Here is a 13,220-nt window from a genome sequence, read left to right as displayed (position 1 = left end):
TTTCAGCAGTGTTTTGTGATGGAAAAAAGCCCTTCCAGAAAAATCATCAAGATCTGCACCACTTCAAGAGCATTTGAAAACTGACCGTTTTCACATTACTAATTGTACAGTAGGAAACAAAAGACAGGGATTTAGTAAGGAATTTAGACCGTGCAAAGCACCAGTATTAGTCCTACATGCCCCTGAAATCCTACTTCAGCATCAGTGTACAGGGTACAGGAAGGACCGGCAGAGCCTTATGCTGGTCCCCAGCACACAGCAGGGGTGATACGACTGCTAATGCACCAAAGGCAAGTTCTGAAGGAGTTTCTCCCCTCCGAGCTCATTCTGGCTGCCCTGTCAAGAGCAGGACTTACCGGTTTGAACCAGTGTTGCTCTCAGGATGGCTACGTGGCTTGTGGTTGGGAGCTAGCCGGCCCCTGACCACCTCAGAACATGGCCAAAGTGAGACTGTGTCTGCAGTATATCAAAGAGCCTTAAAAGTAACACATTAATTGGTCTCCGCAGAGCTTTTAAACATGTTACCACTCCTTAAAAAAATGTAAAAACCCAAATCCTTTGAGACAGTCTTGGCAGCGTTGCATCATTTTGTCCTAGGGAAAAGAAACTGTCAGATTTCTTCCTTCTGCTTCAAGGGAGATGAAATGGTAGCATGAGGTCAATAGAAGCAATTGTCAGCAGTTTCAGATCAAACCCAAATCTGCCTTCTGGAGGCTGGGAAGTGTCTGTCCTCAGGGGTATTTAAACCCCACAGACACAAACTCAAGGAGCCTGCTCTAGCCAGCCCTGCTCTCAGCAGGGGTTTGGGCTAGATGGTCTCCAGATGTCCCATTGGACGTTAGCCCTTCTGTGACTCTTACCATGTCCACCTCAGAAATGCTGTCCAGACTTTCAACTTGGACATCCACCCCAACAGGAATTGCAGGGCCTGAGGGAAAAAAAATTAAAAATTGAGAAAGTATAAATCTGATGAGACAAAGTAATCCTCTGACTTTCATCTCTTAGAGACAAAAATAGATGTTCAGTCTGAAATAGAAACAAGAATAAACCAATTGAAAATAGAAATGATTGTAATTCATAAAAAAACCCCTCCTAATAACAATCAAACTGAAATTTTAAAAGCCCTGTCTCTAGCACTTGGCTCCAGGGCTCACCAGCCGGCTGCCCAGCAGAGCACCCATCCACGCGGAGGGCAGCAGTGGCACAGCTAAGGGGATGTGGGAGGGTTACTCCAAATTTTTCCCTCACTTCTGCTCCCCTCTCAATCTAACAACATCCCTGAGAGCTGCTGCACGTACTTTGTTTTCACACCGCTCAACACTCAGCTTGGAAAGGACAGGTTGACGGGAGGGGACGCATTACAGGACACAGGCATGTGCCACTCAGCCTAGGGCTCCCAAGGGAAGGGTTGGGCTGTGACCCCAAGTAACAGGGATTTCGATCTTTTTTTCCTCCTCCAGGCTTTGACTAGTCCCTCACATACCTCTGGCAATTACAGTACAGGAGATCTGTCAAGATAAATAGTGCTCACATTAGCAGACTGCTATGAAACTGAAACCTTTTTAAATTAATTGAACATGCTGGTATTTGGTATATTGAGCATTTAGCAATAAAATCTTCTTCCATCAGAATATATAATGGTATCCTGGATTTGAATGACCATCTGTCAGCCAGAAAGGGTAGATAAATTACAACATTCTCTAATCTGATGGGCTGAAAGAAAACGTGTTCTCCTTCATCCATGTCCCTGAAAGCTTACGTTGCTCTAGCACACAGCCACAAAACTGTGAGCAAGCATTAACACATGGTAGTCAAAATATTCTCTTTTGGGTTATAAATGGAATGGCCAGGTCAGTAAACGTGGTAAGCATGGTACATGATTTGATTATGCACACACGTTACTATAGTAAGATGAAATCTTAGAATTTCACAGAATCACAGAATCACAGAATGGTTTGGGTTGGAAGGGACCTTAAAGATCATCCAGTTCCAACCCCCCTGCCATGGGCAGGGACACCTCCCACTAGACCAGGCTGCTCAAAGCCCCATCCAGCCTGGCCTTGAACACTTCCAGGGACGGGGCATCCACAGCTTCCCTGGAAGCACACAACCTATTCCAGTGCCTCACCACCCTCACAGTAAAGAATTTCTTCCTGATATCCAATCTAAATCTACCCTCTTTCAGTTTGAGGCCATTACCCCCTGTCCTATCATTACACTCCCTGATAAAGAGTCCCTCCCCATCTCTCCTGTAGGCCCCCTTCAGGTACTGGAAGGCTGCTATAAGGTCTCCCCGGAGCCTTTTCTTCTCCAGGCTGAACAACCCCAACTCTCTCAGCCTGTCCTCACAGGAGAGGTGCTCCAGCCCTCTGAGCATCATTTACCCATCATCTGGCAACAAACATAAGATGTATTTGCAGATTTTTATCAGAAGAAAGTGTCACTAAATACCAGGAATATTACATTGCCTGTAACCACATTTTCATGCCTTTGACTAAGCTATTTGCTCATCCAAGGAAGAAGACTATTTCACTGCACGTATATCCCCCCAAACATGTAATGAAATCACAACACAAAATATCAAAAATTAGGGACAGAAAAGGCTCTGTTTATCAATCTGCTTGTTCGCCTGACTACATGTTATAGTATAAAGAAGCGACAGTGTAAAACAGTGACAAATATGTACATTTCATACCTCCAAAACCTGGTCTCATGCTGAAGTCGTGGTCATCTATTCGCAGCAGTTGCTCTGACTTCGTCAGGGGAGATTTGGTGATGTCAGGGCTTCGTTTTAGGATTGGGCTACCAGGAAGAGAGAAGCACTGCTATGAGTCCTAGGCAGTGCCTGTGAGAAGTATGTGCCCGCTTTGCTCCATTACCCCTTAGACCATTTACCCCTTAGTCCATAACCCTGCCATTGCTTGCAGTGGTTGGCAGCGTGTCATTAAAAAATTATTCCTGCACTCAAGATATGGCTTAGGCACCTGTGATAATTCTGGCACTAAGAAAACATTTTGTTTGGTGACTTTTTGTCTCTGTAAAAATTATCTCTGCTTATAGCACAGTTTGGAGGCAACCATTCAAAATTGTGGGCTGGAGAAATAGTGCATGTGTGGATAAGTGGGGAAATGGAAATGGAGGGGGGAAGGCATTTCCGACGTTGAGTTGTGATGGGGCTTGAGGCCAAGTATTAGGGAAAAAATATATCAAATAAGCTCCTGGCTGTTGCCCAGAAACAAAATGGAGACAGGCTGGGAACCAGGCCAGGAGGCAGGCCATCCCCTGACTTGGGATAAAATTATGAGCTCCTGCCCCAGATTTCTAACGAGGATAAAAAGGAACATTAAAGACCTGGGAGGTCTCTGAGCATTAAAGAGCCTGGGAGGGTCATTCCAGAAGCTGCTAGAGTTGCACCAAATGCTGGGCAGAGGATGATCTGCTCCTCCTCCATATGCAAGGTGCAAAATGCTGTTAAGCACTCCAGCCCTTTGTCTGGGGTGGTGGTGGCAGCAGCTCCTCGGTTGCCCCACCGTGTAGGTGAAGCTTTGCTGCCCTCAGAGCCAGCCACATGTCAGCCGCTCGGGTGGCAGGGGGGGCTCAAAAACAGGAGGAAAGGTTTTGCTGGTTCTCAGTTTGAGAAAAGATGGCGTGCTCAGAGAGGCACCTGTCTGAATATACACAAAACAAGTCAGAAATAGGTTAAAGGAAAACAGGACAACAAAGAAACTTGATGGGGAATATGTTCCTGAGATAAAGCTCCTGCTAAATGGGACTGCTTAGCCATGCTGTACTTCTCACACACTCATGGGCACTTGTACCAAGAGAAGCCAATACAACAATCTCCTAACAGAGGCCAGCAATATTATCAGCGACTCCTCTCTCAAACCCAGTGCTTGATCTGACTACAGAGTATCTTAGAAAGATGCTCAGTCTCAGTTTAATAATCTCTAGAAGTGGCGAGTCGTCTACCTCCGTCAGTGAGTTCTTCTAGTCACGAATTACCCCTCAGGCATTTTAAAAGGTGGCCCCTGCTTCTGCTTTAGATTTAATTCGGCCTCTGAAAGACCTGTGGCATTGGGAGCATCCGTCGTTAAAGGTTTGTACCCGTCTGAGAAGGGGGAGTGATATTAGCAGGTCACTGGCAAAACCTTCGACTTTTGTGAGCAGGCTTGACCACACTCAGAAAGGTGCTTTTCCCCTGGCAGTGGCAGAGGGAAGGATGAGCCGTGTGATGGAGAGCCTGTGGAGCGGGGCTCAGCTCTGCAGAAAGGATGCTTGAAGGGAAGGCACCTGCTGGCACATTACAGGTGACATAAACCATGCAGCCCAAGGGTCTGTGGAAAATGGCTGTGTTATCACACCTCAACCCCATGAGGGTGTCAGGCAACGTGGCTTCCTCTGGGAACCACTGTACCGATTGGGCACGACTCCTACCTAAATATGATTGCCATGCTCGAGTGGTGTCCCCCTCCCCTGCCACGGCTTCAGCCCAGCCATGGGGGATGCGGCCGGCAGGGCTGGGGCCAGAGGGTTTCGCCTACCTGCCTTGCTTGTGCGCCTCGCCATGGGCCTCCCGCCTCTGCCGCTGCGGCCGGCTGCATGGAAACGACAGGAAAAGGGAGAGCTGAGACAGGCGGCGACGGGCGGGTGGGGGACAACATCGGGAGGGAAGCATGGTGGGAAGCCCCAGGTCCCCGCGGCGTTACCTTCTGTCACACGTGCGAAATGGCTCTTACCTTTTTACCGAAGGCTGGTGTCAGGCTGGGCATGGCGGAGGGCATGGAGGGCAATGCTGCTCTGGGGCTTGCAGCCGGGACAGGGCCAAAGGAGGGAAGCAATGGGTTTTGTGAGGTGGGACACCACTGGTTTTGAGTGCCTTGGAAAAGGAGCCAGGCAGGTGGCTCGCCTCCCTCCTCCCGCAGCCATGGCCGGCGCCATCAGGGGCTCTGGAGAGAGGCCACGCTGCATGGGCCAAGGCAGGCTGCCCGGGGGCCTCTGCCAGCCATTACATCTGCTCACCAGAGGCAGCTGGGTAGTTGCATGAGAAGAAAACCTTTTTAAACTATTCGTGGGGAAAAAAGAAAAGTAAAAAAAAAAAAACCAAAACCTGGAAATATTCACTTCTGGTTTCATACTGTGTCCCAGCTGGCTGTCAAGAAAGCTCCTCTGAGGTGTTTGGCCAGTATTTTATTTTGTCATTAAAGGAACGAATATTGCTTTTAGCAATGTAAGTGCCAGCTTGTGCAAAAGTAACATTTTAAGCATTTAACAGTTCTAACTCATCTTTAATTAAAAGTTAAAAACATTAGCTTCTCTCGGTAATAAACACTAACTCTAATCACCTCTACTAACGAGACTTTTTTCCCATTAACATAACATTTCAGATTGCTCTGTAGAGATTTACCGCAGCAAAACTCCTTTTGCATTAACGAGTGTCACCACCCGAGCACCATCGTCCCTTTGGTGAGCAGTGGCTGAACACCAAGCCTCGCAGGACGGTTTTTCCCTGGGCTGGGAATTCTCTGAAAGCCGAAAGCATTGGAGGGAAATTTCATCTTTTTGCTGCCACAGAGAAGCAGAAAACCTCCACGTTGCCCGGACTAGGGGCGGGCACACCGGACTCTATCACTGACTCGCCCTGAAGCAAAGCGTTGGCCAAGTGGGATTGGGTTTCTTTCCAGAATCTGCTCTGTGCTTCCCAGATGAGGGCCGGCAATAAGCCCACAGGCAGCCCACTGTTCGGGGGAGCCTCGGGCCATGCAGCACCATTGCTATTGCAAGGAGCAGCTTCTTTGGCACTGCTCAGACCTGGACGTCATGCATTAAAATGCACTTGCAAATGCAAAATGCACTTTCTGGAGTCTTCTGCCTTGTCGATACAGCCTTGGGCACCGCTGTCATGTCTCGCTGCTGCCTGCTTCTCGTCTGCTGGCTGTCAGGAAGTAATTTCACATGTTTTGAGGATAAGCAGATTCTGGCGACAAGCTGACCTACTTACGTGACTTTAAAGTGCCCTAGTAAACTCTTGGCTGTTCAGGAATAATGCTGGTATTTGAGCAGGGATGAAACAGGCCGTGTTCTCTCAATTTCTAATTTTTGTTCCTCTTTGTAGAGCTTACCTAATGCTTCATGTTGGCCCTGGCCCTATCCTGCCTGTCGAGACACCCTTCAAGGCATGGCCATCAAGGATTCGTGGCCGAATCCTGCCTGTCCTCTCCACCCAGCAACCCCAAGTGGTTCCTCTTATTTCTTCCAGGCAATTCTCCATTCCCTCTAAACTAAACTTTATTTCCTTATCACAAACCAGCATAAAAAGTCCCCCACGCTCCAGCCACCACATGGAGAAAGGGGACCGTGTTCATTTGTGCTTTAGTTTAGCGCCTTCCCTTTTTTTCGCCAGCTCCATTCCCCTTGTCACAGCTGCAATATTACCGAGCCTCCCCCACTTCCCTGCCTCCTCCTGTGGCAACGAAACATTTTTACCTGTTGCCAATCATTCCCCAGTTACTGCGATTTGAAGACCCATTTCTTTCTACTCAATAAATAGCTTTTCTGGTCCAGTTCCTGGGGAGTGTTCTGCTGGCTAAGTGATCAATGGCAGCTCCATCACGGGACCCCATTAGCCCGCCCGTTCAGGCTGTGAATCAATGGCAAACAGCTACGGCTTCCCCTTGCGTGTCTGCTGTCCCTGAGCGTTTGCAGCAGGCAGCCACACTCAGGGGATTTGGTCCAGACATTGCTCACAGATTGCTCAATGCAACTATTTGCCACCGCGGCCACACAGCGTGACAGTATTGCTCCTGCCTTCACTGGGTGACAGCCTGTCTTTAAAACTAACTGATAGCTCCTGAGGTAAAATATACTGAATAATGAGCAACCTTTTTTTTTTGTTTTCCCAATGTCAATATTTATCTCCTAACAGTTACAGCACTGAAAGGCATTTCGTGGCTCATGAAGCTCACTGAGATGCTTTTTGAAAAAGCAACAATTGGAGCAGAGTGGCATTTATTCACAGTGCTCCCTGTGCATTGCTAGAGTAGCTCTCAGGCCCATCCTGATGACAACTTGGGTGATGCAACCTCTCCAAAGTCATCGTTGTTCCCCCAGATCCCCCTACTACTTCAAGAGTCATGAGATGCCTCTGCCCCAAAGGCTGAGGCTTGCTGGGGCTGGGGGGAAGATGAGGGGACTGAAGTTCAGGATAGCTAGGGAAAAAAATCAGCAAAATCAGCTTCTCATCACTATTCCTACAGACACAAAGCAAAAAGCAGTTACTCTTTTTTTTTAAAAACCTGAGATTTACTATAGTACTTGTAGTCCCTCCAACACAGCAAAAAGGGTTTCAGAGTTAGGGATAACCATGTCTGATTTTCAGAAGACACAGTCCAACTGTGACATATGAATGTCCCAGCAAGCATTTCCCAATGCCCAGCTTCAAAGGACGTGTGCCAGAGGAGTGTCAGGTCCACACTTGCAGTGTGCGCCAGAAAACCCACAGTATTCTTTGTCTTTGAAATGAGAGCTTTTGGAAGCAACCAGAACAAATCTGAGAGAAGCCACTACCCATCTTAGTATTTTAGTTTGTAATTACTTATGCAGCATACATTTCCCACCTATAAATCATACTCTCTTTTCTCTGAGGGAGGCAATATACCTGTAGTAGACAGTGACCTATTTTACACTGTTATTAGGATAATCTCATTAGGATCTGAGAACATTTCTTCCTTGAGGAGTTAAATCAAAATACAGTTTCAGTTCTTCAGGAAGCCAGATCCCATGTATCTTCCTCAAGAGAAAAGGGAAAGTATCTTGCTGAAGTAATGAAGTAATTCACACGGTTTTTCCTGGGTCCAAGGGACGACATCCTCGAGGAATGGTGCTGTGGGTTTGGCAGATTGCACTAACACTAACATTATTATTATCAGATTTCATTAAATTCTGGGACAGTCTGTTCTCCCCATCTCTTATGATATTCTTAGGTCTGCAAAGAGGGTGGCAGATCAGAAAAGAGATGTCAGAACGGGAAATATTGCTGAGATGTGGCTGTGGCATAATCTCTGTCCCTTCAGTTACTTGTGTCATCAGCAACACCTTGGCCAGGAGCTGGGGCTGCAACTAACCCCAAACCTCCCACCCTGAGCAGAGGTGCCCATCGCCCCAGGAAGCCTGGCAGCCAGCGGCTGGGGCAGAGGCACCCAGGATGCCCATTTCATCTCTGCTTATCTCATGCCCGGGTGATGCCTCCACCTTTTCTCCGGTGCAGAGACTCTGGACTCTCCTGCCTTACCCTCTGAAAGCACGACACACTTAAATTTGTCAGCTACAAGCTCTGCAACTCATGCTGTGCTGCGGTGCGGCCGATCCACAGCCTCTCCTACCACTGACGCAAGGCAAGAGAGGGTGCGGAGCTTGCTGAGCCAGTTTTCAGCAGGACTTTTAATTGGAAAGGATGAAAGTGATGAAAGCTCCCTCATGGTGCTTGGCTCTGAGCTCCCCATCCCTGGGTGGACATTGATAGGCAGCTTGTGTGGTGCCTTCCGTTCTGCATCCACTATGCTGCACAGTCTTTGTGCCATGCTGGGCAGGGGAATGGCAGGAACCGTGTTCTCCTCTGTCTGCCAGCAAAATTATGCCTGGGCAAGGCCCTGATGAAACGCTGCCCAAGGCAGAAGGACCAGGACAGAGCAGTGGAGGCAGCCCAACTCCCTACAGGGGACAAAGCCTCCCCTTGACAGGGAGGACATGGGAACGACAAAGGTGTATTGGTACTACTAAAGAGCTGTGAGAAGTGTAGAGATCTTATTAAAGACCTATGCCTAAATATTTGACTAGGTTTTGTCTCTCCCTCCGTTTTATGACCAGTTAGTGACTTGGGTTCGTACCACATCAGCATCATGTTAAAGGCAGAAACCAGGCAGGGGGTGCCGGGTCAGGGAATGGGGGAGAGACAGGGAGGGGCTGGGGATTGTATGCACACACATACAGAAGGTTTCTGCAGAGAAAAAGTGGGGCAGAAGCAAAGAGAGCTTGGATCTGCAATAGAGCCTATGCCTTGGGTGAGACTGAGGAGAAAAGAGGCTGGACAGGCAGAGATGGGAAGGGGGGTGAAACACTGGGTAAGGCCGGAGGGGAAACATTGGCTAAGGCTGGAGGGGAAGATGTCAGAAGGAGCAGAGAGGAGACATCAGGCTCAAATGGTGCCTCATCGTTGTGTGGGATAACTCCTGAGGCACAGAACACCCTGGACAGTCCTGAATGAGTAGGGGTGTCCCATCACCACAGAGTGGTGCAGGATGGAGATGCTGCCTGGCCCCTGGAAATACATAAAGAACCTCCCAGGCTGTGTCCCAAAGGAAGGAAAGAGGTTTTGGGGCAAGGGGTTCACAGGAAGTTCCCCCTAATGTGCCTTTGACTTGCAAATGAATGGGGAAGACCTTCTCAGCAAGCAGGAGATGCTGGTGGACAGGTGGTGCAGCAGGTCTGGGTGAAGACTGAGAGGTAGTCCAGAGCCCAGAGAAGAGCTTTGTGGAAGGAGGCAAAGTGAGCCAGCTAAACGGGGAGAAAAGCACCTGAGGAAGGAGAGAGCAAACTTGCAACGGGAAGAAGCTGCTCTTATCCAGCCACATGCACTGCAGGAGACACGATCCACTGCATCACATGCTAATTCTCAGGGATAATGTAGGAGAGAAACCCACTAATTTGCACTCAAATTGGGAGAACTACAAAGTTGTGAGCTGTAAACAAACCACTAAAAACTGAAGAAAATTAATCACAAAATGTATTGACATTTGACAAGCCCTTGTTTGCTCTTAATTATATTGGGTCACGTGTCCTTATGATTAGTAGGTTTAAAGATTGTGAAGAAAGGTGACCCATTGTTATTATAGGTGGTTCGTTCTCTGCAAAGAAATGGGGAAAGAGCACTATTCTTGATGTTCACATTCCAAAGTCTGAGAAACGGTGGGATTTGCAGCTGTTCTACCATCTTATTTTTGAGTGATACAGAAAATTCAACAAGAACCCCATTTTAATCCAGCATTACTTGAATATAGGTCAATCTCAGAATGCAAAATATGCAAGGGCAGAAGGCACACACCCCTTAAATTTTGCACTTCCTTTGCAAACATTGCCTGGTCATAAACACTGGCAAAAGGAAAAAAAAATGAAACAAACCTACGCATATTGATTATTCACAGAAATGTGATGCCACCTGATGTCTTGGCACTGTAACTGACGCGTCAAAAATTAAAGTGCCCCTAGGTGGCAGAAATTGCATCCAGTGTGTGTGCGTTTCTTGGGTTTTGTGTTATACAGGTTGAAAGGAAGGGACGAAGGGAGCAGAAGGAGCGTGACTGAGGACCGTCCTGCCGGCTGAGGAGGGGACAGGCACAGTGATGGGGCTCAGCCAAGTGAAAAAGATAAATGGATGAAGGGAAGGGGAGAAACTAATGAGGCAACACGGTGCGTGCTGAAAGGTTTCGTGTCTGCCCCAGTCTTTGAAGTCTTTGAAGAAAAGTCAGCACAGTGCAGATGAGGGAAGGGCACGTTAAGGTATATTAAGATAAACTGGAGGTATTTAAGTCAACAGCCACTGATGGCAGCACTGGGAGTACCAGCTCTTACAGCCTGTGAGCTGTAAACAGGCACCTCCGAGGACTCCTCACAGATGGGTGATACCCCTGAGAGAGGGTGAGGGTGAACACAAAAGCTGGTTTTAAGCAGGGGACAAAAGAAGGATGTTGGAGTTTTGACGTTTGGGAAGAAACTGGGACAAACTCGTGATCCGTTTGTCTGCCCCTCCAGGGATAATGAGATTATAAAGATCACTCGATGTGAATCTTTGCAATAATTGACGTCAAACCAGTCTAATGTCCTTTCTGACAGTGTAACTGGCTGCCTTGGTGTAAGCAGGAGGAAAAGTAGATTTGAATTAAGTTTTTTATTTTTCGTTACTAAACTAGGGAAATACGGTTGAGGTAAAACTGTGACTTTGAGCATGGTTGAAGACCAAAGAGTAAATGCCTTTACTTTGCTGTCAAGAGATATTAAGTGACATCTCACAGATTTCATCCTGGAAACTACTAGTCAATACTTTCAATAGTAATGCAAAGGACAGAACAATAAAACTCATGCATGACAGCATGCTTGAAAGAGAAACAGAAAATTTGAGGTCTGGGATCAGGATTCAAAGCATCCTCAACACGTTGGAGAAATGTTCTGATGTTAATAAGAGGAATTTCAGTAAAATAGAACACAAAGAACTGCAAGCAGTACAGAAAAATAATTGTACAAATGCAGAACGGGGAATAACTAGCTAATTATCAACACTACACTTTAGTTCCTTGCTTACAGGAATGAAAGCACTCGGTCTTCATAAGGCCAATCAAAAACATCAACAACTAAGGAAAAATACAGAATTGTAACGATTCTGCTGTTGGGCCGGTATTAAGGAATATTCATATTGGCACAGGACCAGAGACAGATTTAAAGTAAAGGGACTGAACAGTAACAAGTCACCAAGCTTTCACCCAGAAGAAAGATGAATAAGAAACTGTTGAACAAGCATTTATTTTGTTCTTTGTGTCACAGGAGCGGAAGGTGACAATTTTCCAGTTCTTTGGAAAAAGAGCTCCAAGTGGGATCTCAGAAGCTACAGACTGCTCCACTGGACAAATTAGCTACAACCATAGTAAAAACCAGATCAATATAGTATATATTGAAGAAGAGCGAGAGACAGTATGACTTTTCTCAAGGGATGTTAGGCATTATAATAGACTTCTCTAAAAAGTTAATTACATTGTAGATGAGGATGGTCAAGATGACAAAGCGTACCTCTGTTTCCAAAAAGATGCTGACAGGTCCTTTCCAGAGGCCTGTAAAGAAACCAGCTGGCCAGAAAGAGGGAAGTTACCTTCTTGTGAATGGTTGCAAAATAAGTAACAAAAGGAGTAATGGAGAGTTTTCACTGTGAAGAAAGGTTTTCAATATAGTCCCATGGGAATCTATGATAGGACCTCTGTTGTTCAATAAATTTGTCAATTATTTGGGAGGAAAGAATAATTACTGGCAACAATGTTTACTGAGGATGTGTAACCATTCGAGGTAATCAAAATCAGAACTGGGAGTGGAGAATTACAGCGGGACCTCATGATGCCAAGTGACTTCAGATAAAATGACAGCAGGAATTCAGTGTTAGTAAATTCAGAATACTGTACATTGTTTTGTACTTTGTCTTTTTGCATTTTTTCAATGTACTTTCAGAAGTACTTTTCAGAATGCACTTTTCTGGAATGCAGGTAGTTTTTTCATCAGTCCTCCCAGTCAAAGGGAAGGGGTTGGGAAGGACCATTTGAATCTGGCTAATCAACAAATGGTGCCACAGCCAGGTGTTTGGCTACATAGACCATGGGACTTGCTTTGAGAAACCTGGTCTACTGGGGGCTCATGGGGCCCATCTGTCAGAGAAGGGGAAGAGCACCTTCGGTCAGAGGCTTGCCAAGCTGCTGAAGAGGGCTTTAAACTAAAGTTGCCAGTGGAGGGGAACCTCGATCCACTCACTCTTACCAATTTGATGCCAGTGCCAGCAGTAGATGCCCAGAGCCTGGAGAAGGATCACAGGTCAGCAGAAGAGCGCCTGAAGTGCAGCCCAAAGGAATTCCAGACACTCTGGCCAATAAGTCGTCTCCATCAGGGGACCAAATTAAATGCCTCTATGCGAAAACGCTTAGCATGGGGAATAAACAAGAGGAGTCAGAGACGTGCGCACGCCTGCAGGGTTATGATCTTATTGGCATCACGGAGATATGGTGGGATGGCTCCTATGCCTGGAGTGTTGGAATGGAAGGATACAGGCTCTTTAGGAAGGACAGGCAGGGGAGACAAGGAGGGGGTGTCGCTCTCTATGTCGATGACCAGCTGGAGTGCATGGAACTCAGCCTGGGGATGGCTGAGGAGCTGACAACAGCTCATGGGTCAGGATTAATGGGAGGGCAGAGACAGGTGACATTATAGTGCGGATCTGCTACAGGCCACCTGACCAAGCAGATGGGGCCCTCTATAGACAGATAGGAGCAGCCTCACGTTCACAAGCCCTCGTCCTCATGGGGTACTTCAACCACCCCGATATCTGTTGGAGGGAGAAGACAGCAGGGCATAAGCAATCCAGGAGGTTCCTGGAATGCATTGATGATAACTTCCTTCTCCAAGTGATAGAAGAGTCA

General features: G+C 47.1%; 1 protein-coding gene across 1 annotated transcript in view; it reads right to left on the bottom strand.

Moving 5' to 3' along the window:
* LOC128907526 (gamma-aminobutyric acid receptor subunit rho-1-like) overlaps positions 1-13,220 on the bottom strand; it is a 42,535-nt gene that overhangs the window by 13,091 nt on the left and 16,224 nt on the right. The window contains exons 3-4 of the mRNA XM_054196484.1: positions 2,696-2,802; positions 861-928 (exon numbers count right to left, since the gene is read on the bottom strand). Coding sequence (XP_054052459.1) covers positions 861-928; positions 2,696-2,802 — 175 coding nt within the window. The remainder of the gene's footprint in view (positions 1-860; positions 929-2,695; positions 2,803-13,220) is intronic.

This window comes from Rissa tridactyla, chromosome 3 (genome assembly GCF_028500815.1).
Source record: "Rissa tridactyla isolate bRisTri1 chromosome 3, bRisTri1.patW.cur.20221130, whole genome shotgun sequence".
In the NCBI taxonomy this organism is placed as follows: Eukaryota; Metazoa; Chordata; class Aves; order Charadriiformes; family Laridae; genus Rissa; species Rissa tridactyla.
Note: the sequence above shows the minus strand (reverse complement) of the source record. Positions and strands in the feature narration are given on the sequence as shown.